Raw genomic sequence first — 18,064 nt, forward strand, 5'->3', positions numbered from 1 at the left:
CTCTCAAAAATAAATAAAACTTTTTTAAAAAATAATAAAAAAATTTAAAAAAGAATAGGCTGTTGGTTCACTCAGCAACTTGGAGGACTCTGGAAGCAATTGTGCTAACTGAGAAAAGCCAATCTCAAATAAATGGAATTTCTTTTTTTTTTTTTTCAAAATTTACCACCATAACCATTTTTTAATGCTTATTTATTTTGAGAGAGTGTGTGTGAGCAGGAGAGGGGCAGAGAGAGAGGGAGAGAGAAAATCCCAAGCCTGCTTCCTGCCATCAACATAGAGCCTAATGTGATGTGGGGCTTGATGCCACAACCCTGGGATCATGACCTGAGCCAAAAATCAAGAGTCGCTTAACCAAGTGAGCCACCTAGGTGCCTCTGCACAGAATTTCTTTGTAAAAAATCTTCCACTGGGCCACCTGGGCAGAGCAACCAGTGGGGCATCCTGCTTCAGATCCTCTCTCTCTCTCTCGCTCTCTCGCTCTCTCTCTCTTCCCCCTCCCCCACTTGTGCTCTCTCTCTCGCTTGCTCTCTCTCTCTCTCTCTCTCAAAAATAAATAAACATGGGGCGCCTGGGTGGCTCAGTCAGTTGAGCGTCCGACTTCGGCTCAGGTCATGATCTCACGGTTCGTGGGTTCGAGTCCCGTGTCGGGCTCTGTGCTAACAGCTCACAGTGGAGCCTGCTTCGGATTCTGTGTCTCCCTCTCTCTGCCCCTCCCCTGCTCATGCTCTGTTTCTCTTTCTCAAAAATAAACATTATTTTTAAAAGATTAGATAAAAAAAGTAGAGACTCTGCAATTTCTCTGCTTACTGAGGTCATATATACTCATTATAAAGCTCCCAGAAAAACGTAATGTAGGCAGTGAAACTCAGTTCATTCCTTATGTATGGGTTTCTTTTTTTTTTTTAAATAATGGTTTTGTTGAAAGATAGTTGTATAATATATTCAATATAACACAATTCACCCACTTCAGGTGCTCCTTGAGTGGCGTTTGATGCATTCACAGTGGTGCATCCCTCACCCCGTAAGTCTGAGAGAACATTTTATCATTTCCAAAAACAAGCCCCCCGTGTTGCACAATGTGAATGTACTTAATGCTACTGAACTATACCCCTAAAATAGTTTTTAAAAAATTGTATGCTTTTTGTAGCTCAACACTGTTTTAAAAAATGAAAACCATACTGTTAATATCATCTCCCTACGTCTCCATTCCCCAAGCCCTAAGCAGCCACTGACCCACTTTTGTCTCTATAAATTTGGTCCACTCTCAATTCCAGCCCTGGATGTCCCTTTCAGAGCCCTCCTGTGTCTGTGTGCCCAGCATGGTGTCGAGCGCAGTGCAGGTGATGGGCTCTCAGGGGGTCCTCAGTCTCACGATCTCACATCACAATGTGGGCATCCGTGCGGCGTTTCCATGACGGGAAAATGTGTGGTTTGCATGGTACCTCCCATGTGCAGCTTCCCAGGAGAGGGGTCGGAACTCATGGGAAAGGTTCAAGGCCAGAAGGTGGACCTAGAGCTGAACCCTGAAGGCAGTGAAGGGCAAAGATGGCAAACCATGAGAGATTTTTAAATACAGAGAACAAACTGAGGGTGGAAGGGAGTGGAGGGGCGGGGGATGGGCGGGGAAAATGGGTGACGGGCATTGAGGAGGGCACTTGTCGGGATGAGCACTGGGTGTTTTATGTAAGGGATGAATCATGGGAACCTAATCCTGAAGCCAAGAGCACACTCTATACACTGTATGTTAGCTACCTTGACAATAAATTATTAAAAAAAAAAAAAAAGATGGATTCTCATGCATGGAGAAAGAGCACGAGCAAAGGCCCGGTGGTAGAAATATGGACTGGGTTGATGGACAAAGTGAGGAAAATGGGCCCCCAAGGCACAAATTTTCTTTTGAGGAGCCATGCAAAATAATGCCAAGCAGAGCCACAGAAACCCTTCCACCTCCAGCCCTAGCTCACACCATGACTGGCTTACTGGTTTAAAGTGACTGTTTAGTATTAGTAATCCTGTATCGTCCGTTCTAGCAGCTTCCGGGAATGAGCTTTGCTCATGAGTGGTTACATTAAGTGTCCTCAGACTGCTGTGCTACCTGTTGGCCTAAAACAACACAAAGTTATTCTCTCGCGGTTCTGGAGGCCAGAAATCAACCAGCAGCGGCGTGGGTTGTTTCTGCAGATCAGGGAGAACTTTTTCCATGTGTCTCTTCTAGCTTCAGACGTGTCCCCGTGTCCCCACGGCCAGGGAAACTACCTGTTGAGCACGCCCACCGGCTGTGCTAGGCCAGGCTTACTCACACCCCCTCCCCCCGAGGGATTCTCAAGGACGGCTTTACCTCCCCCACTTTACAGACAGAGCTCTCCCTACCTCTTGAGGCTTCAGGATGTCTTTTTTGGCCCCAGGCTCCCTTGGCCATCTGTCACTTCTTGGGACTGTCCGTGATGCCCCAAATACCAGCACTAGATGGCGCTGTGGCCTGCCCCTCCGCTATTAATTCACAAAGGGTGGCAATTCCGGGGACCGATGTTTCTTACTTAAGTCATTTGTATGCACCTTCCAAGTATCACTGGTACTTTAATCTACTTAGTGTTTTTCTTGGGGCGCCTGGGTGGCCCAGTCAGTTGGACTCGGATCATGGTCTCATGGCTTGTGAGTTCGAGCCCCACGTCGGGCTCTGTGCTGACAGCTCAGAGCCCAAAGCCTGCTTTGTATTTTGTGTCTCTGTCTCTCTCTGTCTCTGTTTCTCTCTCTCTCTCTGTGTCTCTCTCTCTCTCTTTCAAAAATAAACATTTTAAAAAATGTACTTAGCATCTTTCTTTAAACTCCCTTTTAAAGTGCCAATGGGAAACCATTCTTTCTTGGTTGTAAATAGAAAATGAGTGTAAACTTCTTTTTAAAAACCCTGTTAACTGTTTAGAACGGTGTCTAGCACATTGAAAGAAAGCAAATAGACAAATAAAGCAATTGGAACAAAACAAGTTGGCTCGTGTGTGCCCATCCCGCAGAGCGCAATGCAGTGAAATGCTGCTGTCCGAGGCTTTGGAAACAGAACAGCCTCCTGTCACCTAGATGCACGAGTGTCTACGGTTGGAAGGGCTCCTTCCTTGTGCAGGTGGTGGCTCTGACCCCTAGTTGGAGCCAGGCCTGGGACCACACGGATGGGAGAAGAACCTTAGGGAATTGGAACTGAAGTGTGACCCTCTGTTTCTTGGTGCCTCTGATGCCTAAGAAAGCTCACTTGAGGGGGGTCCCCAACACAGGGAGCATCACCTATTGGGCACAGGGAGCCCTGGGATGACAGGTAGGAGCCACAAGCTTTCATGACAGCCAGGCAGTGGACTTCGACCAAATCGCTTAGCTTCTCTGGGCCCCTTGTCCTAAGGGTCCGAAGCAGGGGGTGGGGTTGCCATATTCCCCTTTGGCAGGCGCACCCCCACTGGCCTTCAGGCACCTCCAGCACCCTGCCCCTCTGAGGAACCACATCCCCCCTGGGATGGCATCTTGGCCAAATGATTTGCTTCCTCTTTGTTGTCAGGGCTGGAAAATAGCGGGGTCACCCTCTCTCTCACATTACCCATCTAGCCAAACCAGGTAAGGCTCAGACAGGCCGCAGGGTTCTTGGGTGAAAGGCCAGTGGCCCTGGTCCAGCCCTTCTGGACCTTCCAGAGGCCCAGATAGATCTGGGCAACCTGCCCCCTGCTGGGCCCTCACAATTCCTTGTCAGGTTCACATGACCCTGATCAATTAAATGTTTAGTTCTGCCTTTACGATCTAGAGCCGTCTGTGTCATTTTGCTCCAAATGGTGACTGTATATTAAAGATACCAGCCGCTGTAATAGCCCCCTGAACTCAATGGCTGGACACCGTAGACGTTCAGTCCCCACTTGCCTGTAGTCTGATTAGGAGCTGATGTGTAAGAGGCTGCAGGATGCCAGGCACTGTCGTTGGCATGGGGAACCCCGTGAAGGCAGCAGACAAGGCGCCCACCCTCAGAGAGCCTCCCTCCATCTGACAGGGACACTCATCCGAAGCCTTTGTTGTCTCTCCTCAGTACTGTACCTGGAAGGCTCGGTTCTTGTGTTTGAGGACATCTTCCGACTGATTGCATTCTACTGTGTCAGTAGGTGAGTACACCTGGCCCCACAGGAGGGCATCTGGTTGCAACCGACGTTGATGCGCCCTTGGGTGGGGGTGAAAGTCACAGGGGAGCCCCCAGAGGGAAAGGCGCAGCCCAGGGGATGCACAGAAAGGGGGCGGTCCCTGGCTTTGCCCCGGTACCCATGAGCGAGGTGTTAGCTCTGATGCTATCTTGGTCCAGCCGGTAAGGGCCCCTCCCTCATCCCCACCTGTCCCCTGGCTCACTGCCCCTCACCCCCACTTCCTGTGCGCCAGCGTCCAAGACGGCCTGGGGTCCCGTGAGGACCTGACCCGCCCTGTTGCGGGGGTTACAGATGGCACTTCCTGCGGGGACAACAGGAAGGGCTGATACCCCTCAGTGGGACAGAACCTGTGATCAGTAAGTCACTGCTGGGTGGGGTGAGTGACTCATCACCACCCTCAGAGCTGCTCTGTTTACTCAGAACGGGTTGTAGGCCAATAGGAACGTAAAAACATATTTTGGTGCCATGACGGCTTAAGTTCCGGGGCCTTGACCATGGCTGGACAGGATGCCTTGGGGTCCAGGGCCCCAGGCCCACTTCTCCATGCTTCAGAGACACCATCCTTGCTGCCTCCAGCGAAAACCGCGCTGAACCCAGAACATTCCCACCTCCCAGGACCCTCCTGGGCTGCGACGGGCAGAGAATGTGATGCTGGTAATAGCAGCAGCCAACGGCCGGCGCCTGAGTCTCTCAGGTGCCCAGCACCGCTCAGGGTTTTCATATCCATCGCCAGTTCCCTGAGGGGAGTTCCCATTTCACAGACCAGGAAGCTGAGGCTGAGAGAAGTAACTTGTTCAGGTTGCACAGGTGGCAAATGGCGGGATGGAGATTCAAAGTAGGTAAATCTCCAAGGTCCATGATCTTTGCTACAACCTACCCCCCCCCCCGCCCCACTGTGTACCTCTCACAGTAATTTCAGTGATCTAGCATGTTCTCTCCAAGGCAGAGCAGCAGGGGGCCCCTGGCCCTCCATACGTCATGACCTGCCGAGCTCTCGGAGAAGCAGCCCCTCTCCTGTTCAGAGAAGTTCTGGCCTTAGGAGAGGGTGCCCAGCATAGCGCCTGTTCTTGGAATGAATAAATGAACAGAGCCCAGAACGTGAGCTCGTTTCTTCATCTCTCTGGGAATGCCAACCTCCATTAGATGCCAGAGAGAGCGGATAAAGAAGCAGCGCACCGGCCAACAGCTAGTAGGCGCTCTGGTTCTGTCTCCGAGTGCTGGGGTAGTGACTGTGTGTCCAGAGCCATCTGGAGCCCCAGTCACCAGGCTCACGCTGTCACCTCCCAACCTTTCCACCTCTGGCTGCTGCTTGTCTGCATTCTAGAAAAGCAGGTTCCTATTGGTCCGCCCGCAACGGCCCAGGGAACCCAGGAGATCACAGGGCACAGAGCCCATAAGTCTTCGCGTCAACATACTGTGTTTGGTGTAGCGCCAGGGCCGTCTGTAAGGAGTGGGATGCTGTGGGAAGAAGAGCCCCAGACTAGGAGCTGGGGACCAGTTACCTAGCTGTCACCTGGCCTCTCCCAGCTGTGGATGCCTGCCTTTCAAGGGGATCATAGCCAAGATCCCATCTCTCAAGGGGATGGCAGCATGGCGCCAGAACTTTTATTTGGGAGCACGCGCTCCCCCCTCCCCATCTCCGTGCAGGAAGGACACGGGCTCTGCTTCAGAGTGCTCACCTAATGTTCCCGGCTGGCCGGTCGTCTGGTGTGAGGGCTCAAGTGAGGCTTCCCAGGCCTGCCTGGGCTTTGCAGTCACCCAGGAAGCTGGTTAAAAATACAGACTCCTGGGGGCGACTGTGTGGTTCAGTCAGTTAAGTGTCCGGCTTCAGCTCAGGTCACGATCTCATCGTTTGTGAGTTCGAGCCCCACGTCAGGCTCTGTGCTGACAGCTCAGAGCCTGGAGCCTGCTTCACATTCTGTGTCTCCCTCTCCCTCTGCCCCTCCACTGCTCGCTCACTCTCTCTCTCAAAACTAAACAGTGAAAAAAAAATTAAGAAACATAGACTCCAGGGGTCTATCTCAGAGACTCTGACCCAGCAGGGCTGGGCCGGGCACAGTCCTCACTTGGCGGGGGCTCTTCTAGGGAGAGGTGACGTTAAAGGACTTGTCCCCAAGGAAAGAGCAGCAGGGGGCCGGGGACCTGGACCGGGGGGGGGGGTTGAGGAGGGAGAGAAGCCCAGCAAAGGTGCGATTGCAGGGGCCGCCTCAGCCTCAGCAGGACCCCGAGGGCTGCTCTGGAACAGAAGAGAGACCTCAGGGCTTAAAGCCTTAAAGCCAACACGGCCAGGCTTTTGTACCCCCCACGCCACCAGGCCAACCCCCATGGCAGAGGCATTTGTGGCCCTCCGTCAGGCCACAGGGCCAACAGTGAGGCTCCAGCCTTCAGGACAAGCCTCTGAGGGTCACGGATGCCAGTCCCTAGGAGCAGACCCCGCGGAGGCTGGGCGATGGGCAGGCAGGGCTGGTAAGGGACATCCGGGGGTCCAGGTAGGGCGGCAGTGACTGTGCAAACTGCTACTGACCCGGCGTCTGTGTTGAGTCAAGCTGGTCTGTGCTCTGCCCACAGAGTTCTTTCTAACCCCACAGCGGGCTTGCGGGGAGGTGTTCCCGTCCGAGACCCCCTCAGAGGCTGCTGCCCCCTGCCCCCAAGTTGTGCTAAGAATCAGACACAAAGGTCCTTGTAAGGGGCCCGCCAGAGGGACTGGTGTGAAGCAAACCCACCAGAAGCCATCGCGTGTGTTCTCACCGCTGTGCCAGGCGAGGAGGCAGGCTGGGGGCGTCGCCTGCTTGGGTCGCACAGCTCGGTCCCAAGCCGATTTGAACCCGAGCTAGTCTGGACCCCTGAACCCCAGCTGCTCCTTCCCGGCACACGATACAGGGCCTAGGGCCTAGAGGATGCGTGGCTCCTCCCTGCAGTCCTCCCCTTCCAGGGGTGCGAGGGTCGAGGCCACAGGTGACACTGGAGACCCGGCAAGGAGGGGCAGGGAGAGAATTCTAGGTAGAGGACACTGTGGCGGGGGGGGGTGGGGGGGGGGAGACTGGCAGTGGGAAGCTCAGGAATGGCTGCGTGGGAAAGCCGGACACAGCGGTGGGGGATGAGACTGAAGGCCTTGAACGCCACCCCCAGGGGCTGTGGGGACACCCTTCCCTGGCCTCCAGGAGCCCCACTGCTGCTCCCGATCAGGCCACACTTCAGCAGACCTGCGCGGTAGCAGCAGGTGGTGGAATGGAGGCCAGTGAAGGGTGGAGGCCAGCCTAGGGCCACAGCAGCCATCCAGGCACTGTGGGGAGGCCCCTGCCCCAGCGCCGGCTGAAGGAACTGAGAGGGGTGGGGACAGCCACCGCAGAAAGGAGCCAGGGGACAGAGGAGCCGGGACAGTGCTGGGCAACAGGAGCATGAGCACACTGCGTCTTTTCCGGAGCACCTACTATGCGCCGGGCACCTGACTCAGCCCCTTACAAGGACCAGGAAGACACACCCTCAGCACAGCCAGGGGTCGGGAGCCACTGGCCTGGTGAAGTGGGTGCCATTAGCCAAAATGAAGGAAGGGTGGAGACCCTTGGGCCTGACCACACACTGTTGTGACTAAGCTGCCACCCTCCTTTCCCAGGGGAACGGGGTGCTAGGCTGGCCCTCTTTGCCTTTGAAGAAAGCTGTGTCTGGGGCCACCTTCCCAGCTCCCTGGGTCAGGAGCCAAGGTCTTACCTGGGGGTGTCCTGGGGAGCGGGACAGAGGGAAAGAGCCGGACCACCCTGGGAAGCGCCCATGACCTGTGCTCTCAGGAGGAGGAATGAAACACACGAGCACCCCACTGGGTGGCTCAGTCAGTTAAGCGTCTGATTCTTGATTTCAGCTCAGGTCATGGACTTGTGGTTCCTGAAATCGTCAAGCTCTGTGTCGGGCTCTGTGCTGACAGTGCAGAGCCTACTTGGGGTTCTCTCTCTCTCTCTCTCTTTCTCTCTCACTCTCTCGCTCTCTTTCTCTTCCCCTCCTCGACTTGCACTCTGTCTCTCTCTCTCTCTCTCTCAAATAAATAAATAAACTTTTAAAAATTTTTAATAAAAAATTTACGAAAATAAAATCATGTTTTCCTGGGGGCGCCTGGGTGGCTTAGTCAGTTAAGCGTCCGACTTTCGCTTAGGTCATGATCTCGCGGTTCGTGGGTTCGAGCCCCGCGTCGGGCTCTGTGCTGACTGCCAGCTCAGAGCCTGGAGCCTGTTTCAGAGTCTGTGACTCCCTCTCTCTCTGACCCTCCCCTGCTCACGCTGTCTCTCTCTCTCTCCTAGAAATAAAATAAAAATATTTTTAAAAAATCATGTTTTCCCTCTACAGTGATGAACATTCAAAACCACAAAAGTCGCCCAAGGGCTCTTCGGGGATGGAGCTGGGGGTGCCGTGGGGGCGTTGAGGGGACTCCTACTGCTCCTACAGGCCAGGGTGTTCCACAGAAGTAAGCATTCCCAGGTCACCCCAAAGCTTTACAGGATCTAGGCAGGGCTGTCCAGCCCTCAGGGGAAGAGAAAATTAGCATCAACAAGACAGTACACTTGGTATGTGGTGATTTTCAATCCTGGGTGCCAGCCCGTTGTCATGGGAGTGTGGTATAACACACAAAATGTCTTTGGTTTGGTCTTTGTCCCCGTTTCCAACACAAGGCTCCTAAAACACTCGGGATGTCCTGAGTGATAGGGTGTCTTTTGTTAGTCATCATGAGCCTCTTTCAGTGATACCTGAGTTTGTGCCCAGAGCTGACAGAGGCAGGACCCTCCAGGGAGCCTCAGGATGGGCTGGTCACCAGGAAGACCCAGTGTCTAGAGGGCTGGGACTTGCAGCCCCACCCACCCGCCTCCCACTCGCTGAACACATTGAGGTGCCGGGAGGGTGGCGCGCCCAGAGAGGCATCCAAGCTCGGCGTCCCTTCCCCAGACCTTACCTCTGCCAGGCACCTCTTCGGGCTGTTCCTGAGTTGTGTCCTTTACAATAAACTGGCAAATGGAAGGGAAGTGTTTCCCTGAGTTCTGTGCACCTTTCTGGCAAACAATCCAACCTGAGGAGGGTGCTGTGCGAACCTGCAAATTATAGCCAGTCAGTCGGGGAAGCATGGGCGGCCTGGGACTTGCAATAGGCTTCTGGAGGTGGGGCGGAGTCCCTAACCTGTGGGGCCTGCGCTAATTCTAAGTTGTTAGCCCCAGAATAGGATTAACTCCTGGGACCCCCGCTGGTGTGTGAAAAATTGTAAAATTGGTGGTTAGTGTTAAAAAAAAAAAACACCCTGGAGGGGGTCATAAAATCAGTCTAGTGGACCAGTACCGCTCTCCTTTTAAAGGAAAATTGAGACGAGACTGGAAAATATCAGAATGTGTCTCACATAAGTTGGAAGAAGTCCTGTTTTGCTAAGCCCTAGCTTTAGTTATGTATGAATGTGTGTGAGTGTGTGTGAGAGAGAGAGCATGTGTATGTGAGTGTATGCTGCGTCGTGATGCCAAGTGTGTTTCTTACTGGCAATCAAGGTCAAAACGTTCGAAAAACACAGACTAGAATAGAGACCTTTCAGGAAGGGGCATCTCCTACCCTGGGAGGTCCACAAGCTGACCCACCGGCACATGCCGGGGGGTGGGGGGTGGCGGGGAATGGTAGAACATTCATGCTTATTCCATTGGAACGTTATTCCATTTTTCAAATTTCTATTTTTGTGAATGCTTTTTAAGGGACTTAATAGTCCATCAGATAAGGAATATATATATTCTCATACACATGTACACGTACAGACAACTGGAGAGGTGCTTTATTTTTATTTGTTTTGATAGCTTTTGTTTTGGGGGCTCTGATTCCCATCCCAGGCTGTATCCATCAGGATCCCCTTGAGAACTGGTGAAAAATGTGGACATTTGGGACACCTGGGTGGCTCAGTCATTTAAGCGTCTGACTCTTGACTTTGGCTCGGGTCATGATCTCACAGTTAGTGGGATCGAGCCTGCATTGGGCTCTGTGCTGACAGCACAGAGCCTGCTTGGGATTCTCTCTGTCCCTCTCTCTCTGCCCCTCCCCTGCTCACTCACCTGCGCATACTCTCTCTCTCTTATCCATGTATATGTATATGGATTCCAAGCTCACCCCCAGACCTGACCCTGGGAACCCATGCACATAGATCTGGGGATCTGCATTTTTAGCAGCTCTCTCATGGGATTCTGACCCAGAGTTAATACAAAGGTATTAATACCTACCCATATGCTGTGATAGAGTTATCATCATCATCATCATCATCATCATCATCATCATATCATGTAACACAAGGCGTGCAAAACCCAGCTCAGTGCCTGACACATAATAGTCACCCAACAAACACTCTACCTGTGGGTGCTTTGCCTTGGATCAGAAGACACAGCCCCTGGCTGAAGTGTTGAATTGGATGATGTGTCAGGGAGCAGGGACAGATGAAGTCCTGAGCAACAGTGGGTCATGGAGGAGGAGGGGGTCTGTGGTACAGCCTCACAGGATGTATAGAATCTAAGATGACGTAGTCAGGGGAGGAGGGTGCCCTCCCTCTATGCAAAGCTCAGAGGTGCGGAATAGCAAGGCACGCTCCCTATGGGAAAATGAGCGTGCCCTTTTGGGAGGCGGCCAGGAGGCCCCTGAGTGCAAGAGAGGGTCTACGGTGCAGAAATGAGGAGCTGGCGGGAGCGGCAGGGGCCAGGGCCGGGCCGGCGAAGACCATGGATGCAGGAGGCCCAGGCTGGCAGTGGTCTGCAGCCGCCACCGCAGCATCTTGAGCAGCACACAGAGAAAGGGGGTGAGGGGTGTAGGAGATTGTCCTGGTGGCCAGGGGTGGGCACCAGATGAGCTGAGTGACTCTGGGGGCCATTATGACATACATAGTGACCGAGGAGCCCCTGGAAACCCTGCTGGCAGGCCAGATGGCCAGCCAGGTAAACTGAGGCAACACAGAGATGAAGTGTGCTATCCTTCAAAGTTAGAGATTGGGGTAGTGGTGGCCTGAGGTGGGAATGAGTGCTGAGGGTGCAGCCTGGGTCTGGGTCTGGGCCTGGCCTTCCTGGAGGGACCGACTGGTAGCCTTCATGGGGAAAGTCTGACTGTGTGCTCACTGGGGGAGCCTGACTGTGTGCTCACCGGGGGAGCCTGACTGTGTGCTCACCGGGGGAGTCTGACTGTGTGCTCACCAGGGAAGTCTGACTGTGTGCTCACTGGGGATGTCTGACTGTGTGCTCACTGGGGGAGCCTGACTGTGTTCTCACTGCCCATCTCAGTGTGGACCCACACTGGTTAGCAGGCAGGAAGGGGCGGGTCACTACCCAGAATAGCACCAAAGCTTCCTGGGCTTCCCACAGGCCAGGAAATCCAGGGAGAAGCCATGACACCACTCCCTCCCCGCCGAGCACAATCTCCCATCCCTCCGGGTCCCTGGGTGCTGGCATGGGACTAGAGCTGACCGGCTGTTCCCTTGGCCACAAAGCTCAGCTCCTCGGCCCCCAGGGAAGTTTCCAGACTGCATGGAGAACCAGCAGCCATCAGGGTTGCTTCTTTTATGGGCTGTGGGGCCAGGGAATGGACACATGGGTCCCTCTCCCCGACGTGACCTCCGACCTTTCCTGTCTCCGCAGAGACTTACTGCCCTCCACGCTGAGGCTACCCCAAGCCATCCTTGAGGCCCACAGCTTCACAGACCTGGAGACCATCTCCAACCTGGGCCTGGGTAAGTCCTCTCTGTGCCTCAGGGCAGGTGTCAGGGCTTTGGAAATGGGGCCTCCAGGACTGCGGCCCACCTGTGCACAGGGGCGCCCTCACGCTGCAACCAAGCAGAGTGCTGACTCCCACCCCTCCCCCTGCCCGGGCTGCTGAACCCCGGAGCCTGGCGATGCCCCCCGTTCCCAAAGTGGCACCTTTTACATCTACCCAGAAGGTCTGACCCACAGCCTTGCTGGGTCTGGGGAAGCCGGGGCCAGTCAGGGCCAGCACAGGCTGACCCAGGATCAGGGCGTGGCCCTGGGAAAGGCCGAGCCAAACTCCCAGGCCCATGTCAGCTGACCAGGCCCGAGCACCAGCACGGCTGCACCCCTGGTGCCCTGTCCTCCCCCTTCGCCAGAAGGAAGGGCAGCACGAACATGACTGTGAACTGAATGCGGAATGGGTAACGGGCTGGCAACTCACACAGGCCCAGTGACCTCTCCTCTGAGGTCTAAAGCGGCATGATGACACGTTTCAGTGCTCCGTACTCGCCTGATACTGTCCTGTGTAACCCTTGTGTCCCCATTTCAAAGATACAACATCAGGGCGCCTGGGTGGCTCAGTCATTTAAGCATCTGACTCTTGATCTCGGCTCAGGTCACGACTTCACGGTTGAGTCCAAGCCCCACGTCTGGGCGTGGGGCCTGTTGGGATTCTCTCTCCATCTGCCCTTCGCCCACTCATACGTGCATGCATGCTCTCTCCTGGTTTCTCTCTCAAAATAAACAAATAAACTTTAAAAAAAAAAAAAGATACAGAGGCGCCTGGGTGGCTCAGTCGGTTAAGCGTCTGACTTTTACTCAGGTCATGGTCTCGCAGTTCACGAGTTTGAGCCCCACATCAGGCTCTGCTGACAGCTCAGAGCCTGGAGCCTGCTTCAGATTTTGTCTCCATCTCTCTGCCCCTCTCCTGCTCATGTGCGCGCTTTCTCTCTCTCTCTCTCTCTCAAATATAAAGAAAAAATACAAAATCAAGTCTGACTGAGCACAGCTGAGAAACTTGTCCAGGGTGGCCCGGCAGGAAGAAGGAAGCTGGGCTTTCTGACTCCAAGCACGACCTCTGCACTGCCTCTCACCTGCCCCTCATGACCTTCACAGTTGCTTTGCAGCAGTCAGGGGCAGGTTCAAGGCCAAGTCAGTAGGGATGGAGCGCGGGCTCCATCTGGAGAGGTCTTCTTCTGACAGGAAGGGTCTGCCTGCTCCAGCCATCCACCCCCCTATGGGGTCCAGACAGTGCTGTTGTGCTGCTCTCAGCCTATGAATGACCAGTGTTGTGGCTGGACCAGCCCTTGCGGTTCTTACTACATTTGCAAGACACCCTTCAGCAACAACCAGCAGGAGACTGAAAAAATAAAGGTTTATTAAGAGACTCTCTTAACGATAGAGAACAAACTGAGGGTTGATGGAGGGAGGTGGGTGGGGGATGGGCTGAGGAGGGCACTTGCTGGGAGTAGCACTGGGGTTGTATGGAAGTGATGAATCACAGAATTCTACTCCTGAAACCAATATCGTGCTGTAGGTTGACTAACTAGAATTTAAATAAAAATCCAAAAAGAAGAAATAGAAAGGTTTATTGGTTACAAGACCTAGAAACTACGTAGCACCCCTGGGGCCCCACAGTGAGGTCATGGGGAGAAAGCACATGTGGGCTGGGCGTTCTGCTTTTTTGGAGGTTCACAGTGGAAACCTAGGTTTCACAGGCTCACTCTTAATTGGTGAATTTAAAGCATGAAGGGGAAGGGGCGCCTGGGTGACTCAGTCCATTAAGCATCCGACTCGATTTCAGCTCAGGCCGTGATCCCAGAGTCATGGGGTGGAAAGATTCTCTCTCTCTCTCTCTTCCTCTGCCCCTCACCTGCTTGTGCATGCCTAGGTGTGTGAGCTCTCTCTCTCTCTCTCTCTCTTTCTCTCTCTCTCTCTCAAACAAACAATGAGAGGGGAATTTAATGTACAGGAAGAGAGAGAAAACAAGTGGCCCAAATGGTCAGCTGTCTAAATCAACCAAGATCTCCAGAACAAAGGAGCCTCAGTGGGGGAAGGCAGCCCGGCTGTCATCTAGTCTTGTGACTGGCAGCCTGTCTGTTCAAGATCTTGCTGAAGGACGCCTCTTTGTGACAGCTACATCGGCAATCACAGCTTAAGTCAGGGACTTGCATTACGAAAAGGAAAACAAAAACAAAAACAAACGGTAGGGATTGAACAACATGCAGGTGGCCCTGGACTGGCTGCCCAGGGACTCCCCGAAGGTTTTGCTCACCTGGAGGAACACGGCTGCTCCCCACTCCCCAAACCCTAGGCACACACTGTGTTTAAGAGAATCTGCTTCTCTTGAGGCATATACCTTTCTGGAAGAGACAAGCCCTTCTGTCCTGGGAGTGTCTGACCTCAGGCACCTTAAGGAAGCTGAGAAGAGAGGTTGCCGTCTAGGAAGATGGTAGCATTTCAGATTCGTCTGTCAGCACTTGCTTCCCTGCGAAGGGGATTGAAATGAAACCCGGGTACCCTGCAGCCCAGGAACCAGAGGGTTCCCATCAGACCCGGCAGCCCCCAGAGGCTGGAGGATGTAAAGCAAGGCCCTCCAGAATCACTTTTCCCTGTGGCCAAGGAAGGGCTAACTTCAGCCTGTGGGCAGAATGGATGGAGACCCCGAGCCAAGAGGGCACAGCCCATCATAGTCCAGAGGTGCGTCTGAGATGGGCAGGCGTGGGCCTCCCGACCCTCACCCATAACGATGATACCAAGTATGCAGGCAGCGGCTTTGCCAAGAGCCCGGGTGGGTGCGCCGGGCACTGTGGCATTCCCGTGACAAAGAACGGAAACCCACTCAGACCTGCAGAGATAGAAGGGGACTCCATGAAGGGACACTAGGGAAGAAATACAGCAAAGGGCCGGCCAGGCTTTGCGTGCAGCAGCGGCTGCCTCACGGCTTCCTCCTTACCCGCGGTCCCTGCTTCCCGAGGACTCCACAGGTCTCCCCCTGCCCGGCTCTAGCCTCACGCCACCTGCTGACCTTGCGGTTGCTGAGCGTTTCCTCCTATCACCAAGTGTCTGCAATGTCACTTCTTTTGGCATTCCACTCACTTTTTACGCCATGAGTAGAATGTAATAAAAATCCAAATCACAGCCAAGCCCTGGTGCTCAGGCAGCAGTGATGTGGCTGAGATGGAGATACTTAATGGCAGGGTCAGCCGCACATGGTGGCCCAGAGTGGGTGCTATTGCTCATGAGCTGACGTAAGAAAGTCCGGGTTTGGCCTCGGGAAGGCTGGCGTTGTGGGGCCACAAGGCTAACCGGGAGCAGTCTGGGATTAAACTGCATGCAGGTGATTCTTAGCGCAACAGGAACCTAGAGAAAGTAATGGCAATGGGGTCAGATGTGTCGTGGTTCTTAGGCACGCTTGCAGTCTATGTATGCTTATATTTTTTAAGTGTATTTATTTATTTTGAGAGCTAGAGAGAGAGAGAGAGAGAGCACAAGTTGGGGAGGAGCAGAGAGAGAGTAGGGGAGAGAGAGAATTCCAAGTAGGCTCTGCGCTGCCAACGCAGAGCCCCATGCAGGACTCGAACTCACGAACCACAAGATAGTGACCTGAGCTGAAATCCGATGCTTAGCAGACTGAGCCCCCGCCAGGAACCCCCATGCTTCATATTTTCTAAATATATTTAGAGAATGTGCATGTTCTATACCTTTCCCAAGTTTGCATGTGATTCTCTTTTTCCTTCACATTATACAATGAGAAAGTTCCTAGTTATTAAAAATTCATCGAAAAGTCACATGTGAATGACCACCCAACAGCCCGTCTTGGGGATGCCACAAAAATAGTTATTTGCTAAACTCGGAGGACTTGCGGGCTGTTTCCATGACATCTGGGCTGCTTTGCTGCGTTGACTCTTCCCCTCTGCCCACCACAAGCCGGGGGCTCCCCAAGTGTGGAACCTTCATCATCAAAGCCCAGAGCCCAGGAGCCGGGCTGGCCCAGCCCCTCTGACGATCGTAGGAGGGGGCAGCTGGTAAGCGCTAAGATGCTGCAGGGCTGGCAAAACACCTGCCTCGGTCCAGGGCAGCGCAGAGCCCACAAAGATGTGCGTGCTCAGGGGACCTCTGGCGGCCGAGCCAAGGCTTGGCAGGGTGCCAGTGGGCACGGGCGCCCCCAGCTTTGCCAACCACTAGCCTTGCATGACAGTGTTCCGGTTCTCCTCTGGCCTTGGCATTCTGCAGGCTACAGAGAAGGTTACCTACTTCCCTTTTTTAAAAAAAAATTTTCAGCATAAAGACCTGCACTGCCGCTATAGTCGCCTAACAGGCCTCAGACCCTAGGACGCAGCTCCTCGGGTCCCAGCGCCCCCCACCCCTCACAGTGGCCTTGGCTTTGAGGCCTCTGCCCTGCCAGCGCGACACCACCAGGCCTACCTTAGGGGCAGGGGAGCGGTCCTTCGTCACCCAGGCCCCGGGCCCATCGTTCTAAACCCCAGCATCTCTTCCTGCCTGCGTGGTGGAAAATGTGTCCTTTTTTATTTTTTTCCCTCCTGTGCACGATGGACCCACCTTGCTACGCTGAGGCAGGCGGTCCAGCTGGTGGGCCCTCTGCTTCTGGAGCTCCTTGGCCCTCTGTTTGCTTCTTTCCTCCCATTTTCTGTCTCTTCCTTTCTTTTTTTTTTTTTTTTTTTATTTTTTAATGTTTATTTATTTTTGTGAGAGAGAGAGACAGAGCATGAGCGGGGGATGGGGAGAGAGGGAGGGAGACACAGAATCCGAAACAGGCTCCAGGCTCTGAGCTGTCAGCGCAGAGCCCAACGCGGGGCTTGAACTCACAAACCATGAGATCATGACCTGAGCCAAAGTCGGACGCTTTACCGACTGAGCCACCCAGACATCCCTCGTCTCTTCCTTTCTTGCCTATAGCCGTGCTGCCATGGTTCGGGCCATCCCCACGTCGCCATCCAAATGAACCTTGTCCGTGCCCCGCTCCTCAGAACCCCCTGCCTGTCCACTCTGGCGAAGCTAACGCACTCACGTGAGCCAGGGGCTGAGCTCCTGCTCTGTGCCCAGAAAGCCTTCGCTTCTGGAAATACTTGAAAGAAGCGCTGTTGCTGCCTTGTGGAAGTTCACAGTCTGGAGGGGGGTGGGCAGGAGCCAGACAAAACCTCAGAATTCCAGTCCCAATGGTGGTCACTTGGGTCAGGGTGGCTACCAGAGTTGGGGGAGCACAGAGGAGTATGTGTGAGGTCTGAACGCGTCAGGAAGGCTCCGCCAGACAGGTAACATCTGACCTGAGTCGTGACAGATAGTAAGAGTTTGCCAGCGAGAGAGAGTAGGAAAAGAATTCCAAGCAGAGGGAACAGCATCAGCCAAGACCTTAAGGTGGGGCAGCCCATGATGCATTCGGGAAGCATCGAGTGGGCTAAATCCTCAGTAGGTGAAGCTGGAAAAGATGTATAGTGCCAGATGCCACAGGTCTCAGTTGAATGCCAGGACAAAGGGTTGGCAGTGAAGGGCACCTGGGTGGCTCCATCCCTCAATGTCTGACTCTTGATTTCTGCTCAGGTCATGATCTCACAGTTAGTGGGATGGAGCCCCACATTGGGCTCTGCACTGACAGCATGGAGCCTGCTTGGGATTCTCTCTCTCTCTCTCTCTCTCTCTCTCTCTCTCTCTCAAAATAAACAGTAAAGGGTCGGCAGTGATTCTGAACAAAGGGCCACCAAGCCCAGCACGGCGTCCCAAGGAGGAAAATGGATGGGGCTGTGGGCAGGCTATGGCCATGATCTAAGTGAGCAATGATGAGAATGTCCAGATGTAGGTGGCAGTCTGTTCACCATCTACCCTACAACTTCCATCTTCACCCAAAGGAAGGTCTTTAGAGAACTCAGTGGTGAGCATCAAGGACCTCAGCTCACATGTGGGGCGGCTGCCCATTCACCCTCGGGTCAGACTGGCTTCTCTTTGCTGGGAATACTTCCAAAGGAGACAATTTTGCACTGGTCCTGTGTGATCAGGGCTCGGTGCTTCCGATACTCACCTCTCAGGGCCAGAACACCTGTGCTTGGTGTGAAGCCGCCCGGGGGACTGGATCGGTCATGGCGAGGTCAGTAGCTGCCCAAGAGGGCAAAGTTCAGGGCCCAGATGATCGTGAAGAACAGCCCGCCCTGGATG

General features: G+C 53.9%; 1 protein-coding gene across 4 annotated transcripts in view; it reads left to right on the forward strand.

Moving 5' to 3' along the window:
* Window positions 1-18,064, forward strand: part of RIN3 (Ras and Rab interactor 3) — a 119,578-nt gene that overhangs the window by 71,267 nt on the left and 30,247 nt on the right. For all 4 annotated transcript variants that reach the window (XM_039232503.1, XM_039232504.1, XM_039232505.1 and 1 more), the window contains 2 exons: window positions 4,058-4,130; window positions 11,789-11,880. In XM_039232503.1, coding sequence (XP_039088434.1) covers window positions 4,058-4,130; window positions 11,789-11,880 — 165 coding nt within the window. The remainder of the gene's footprint in view (window positions 1-4,057; window positions 4,131-11,788; window positions 11,881-18,064) is intronic.

Source organism: Hyaena hyaena, unplaced genomic scaffold (genome assembly GCF_003009895.1).
Source record: "Hyaena hyaena isolate Hyena2069 unplaced genomic scaffold, ASM300989v1 scaffold_67, whole genome shotgun sequence".
Classification (NCBI taxonomy): domain Eukaryota; kingdom Metazoa; phylum Chordata; class Mammalia; order Carnivora; family Hyaenidae; genus Hyaena; species Hyaena hyaena.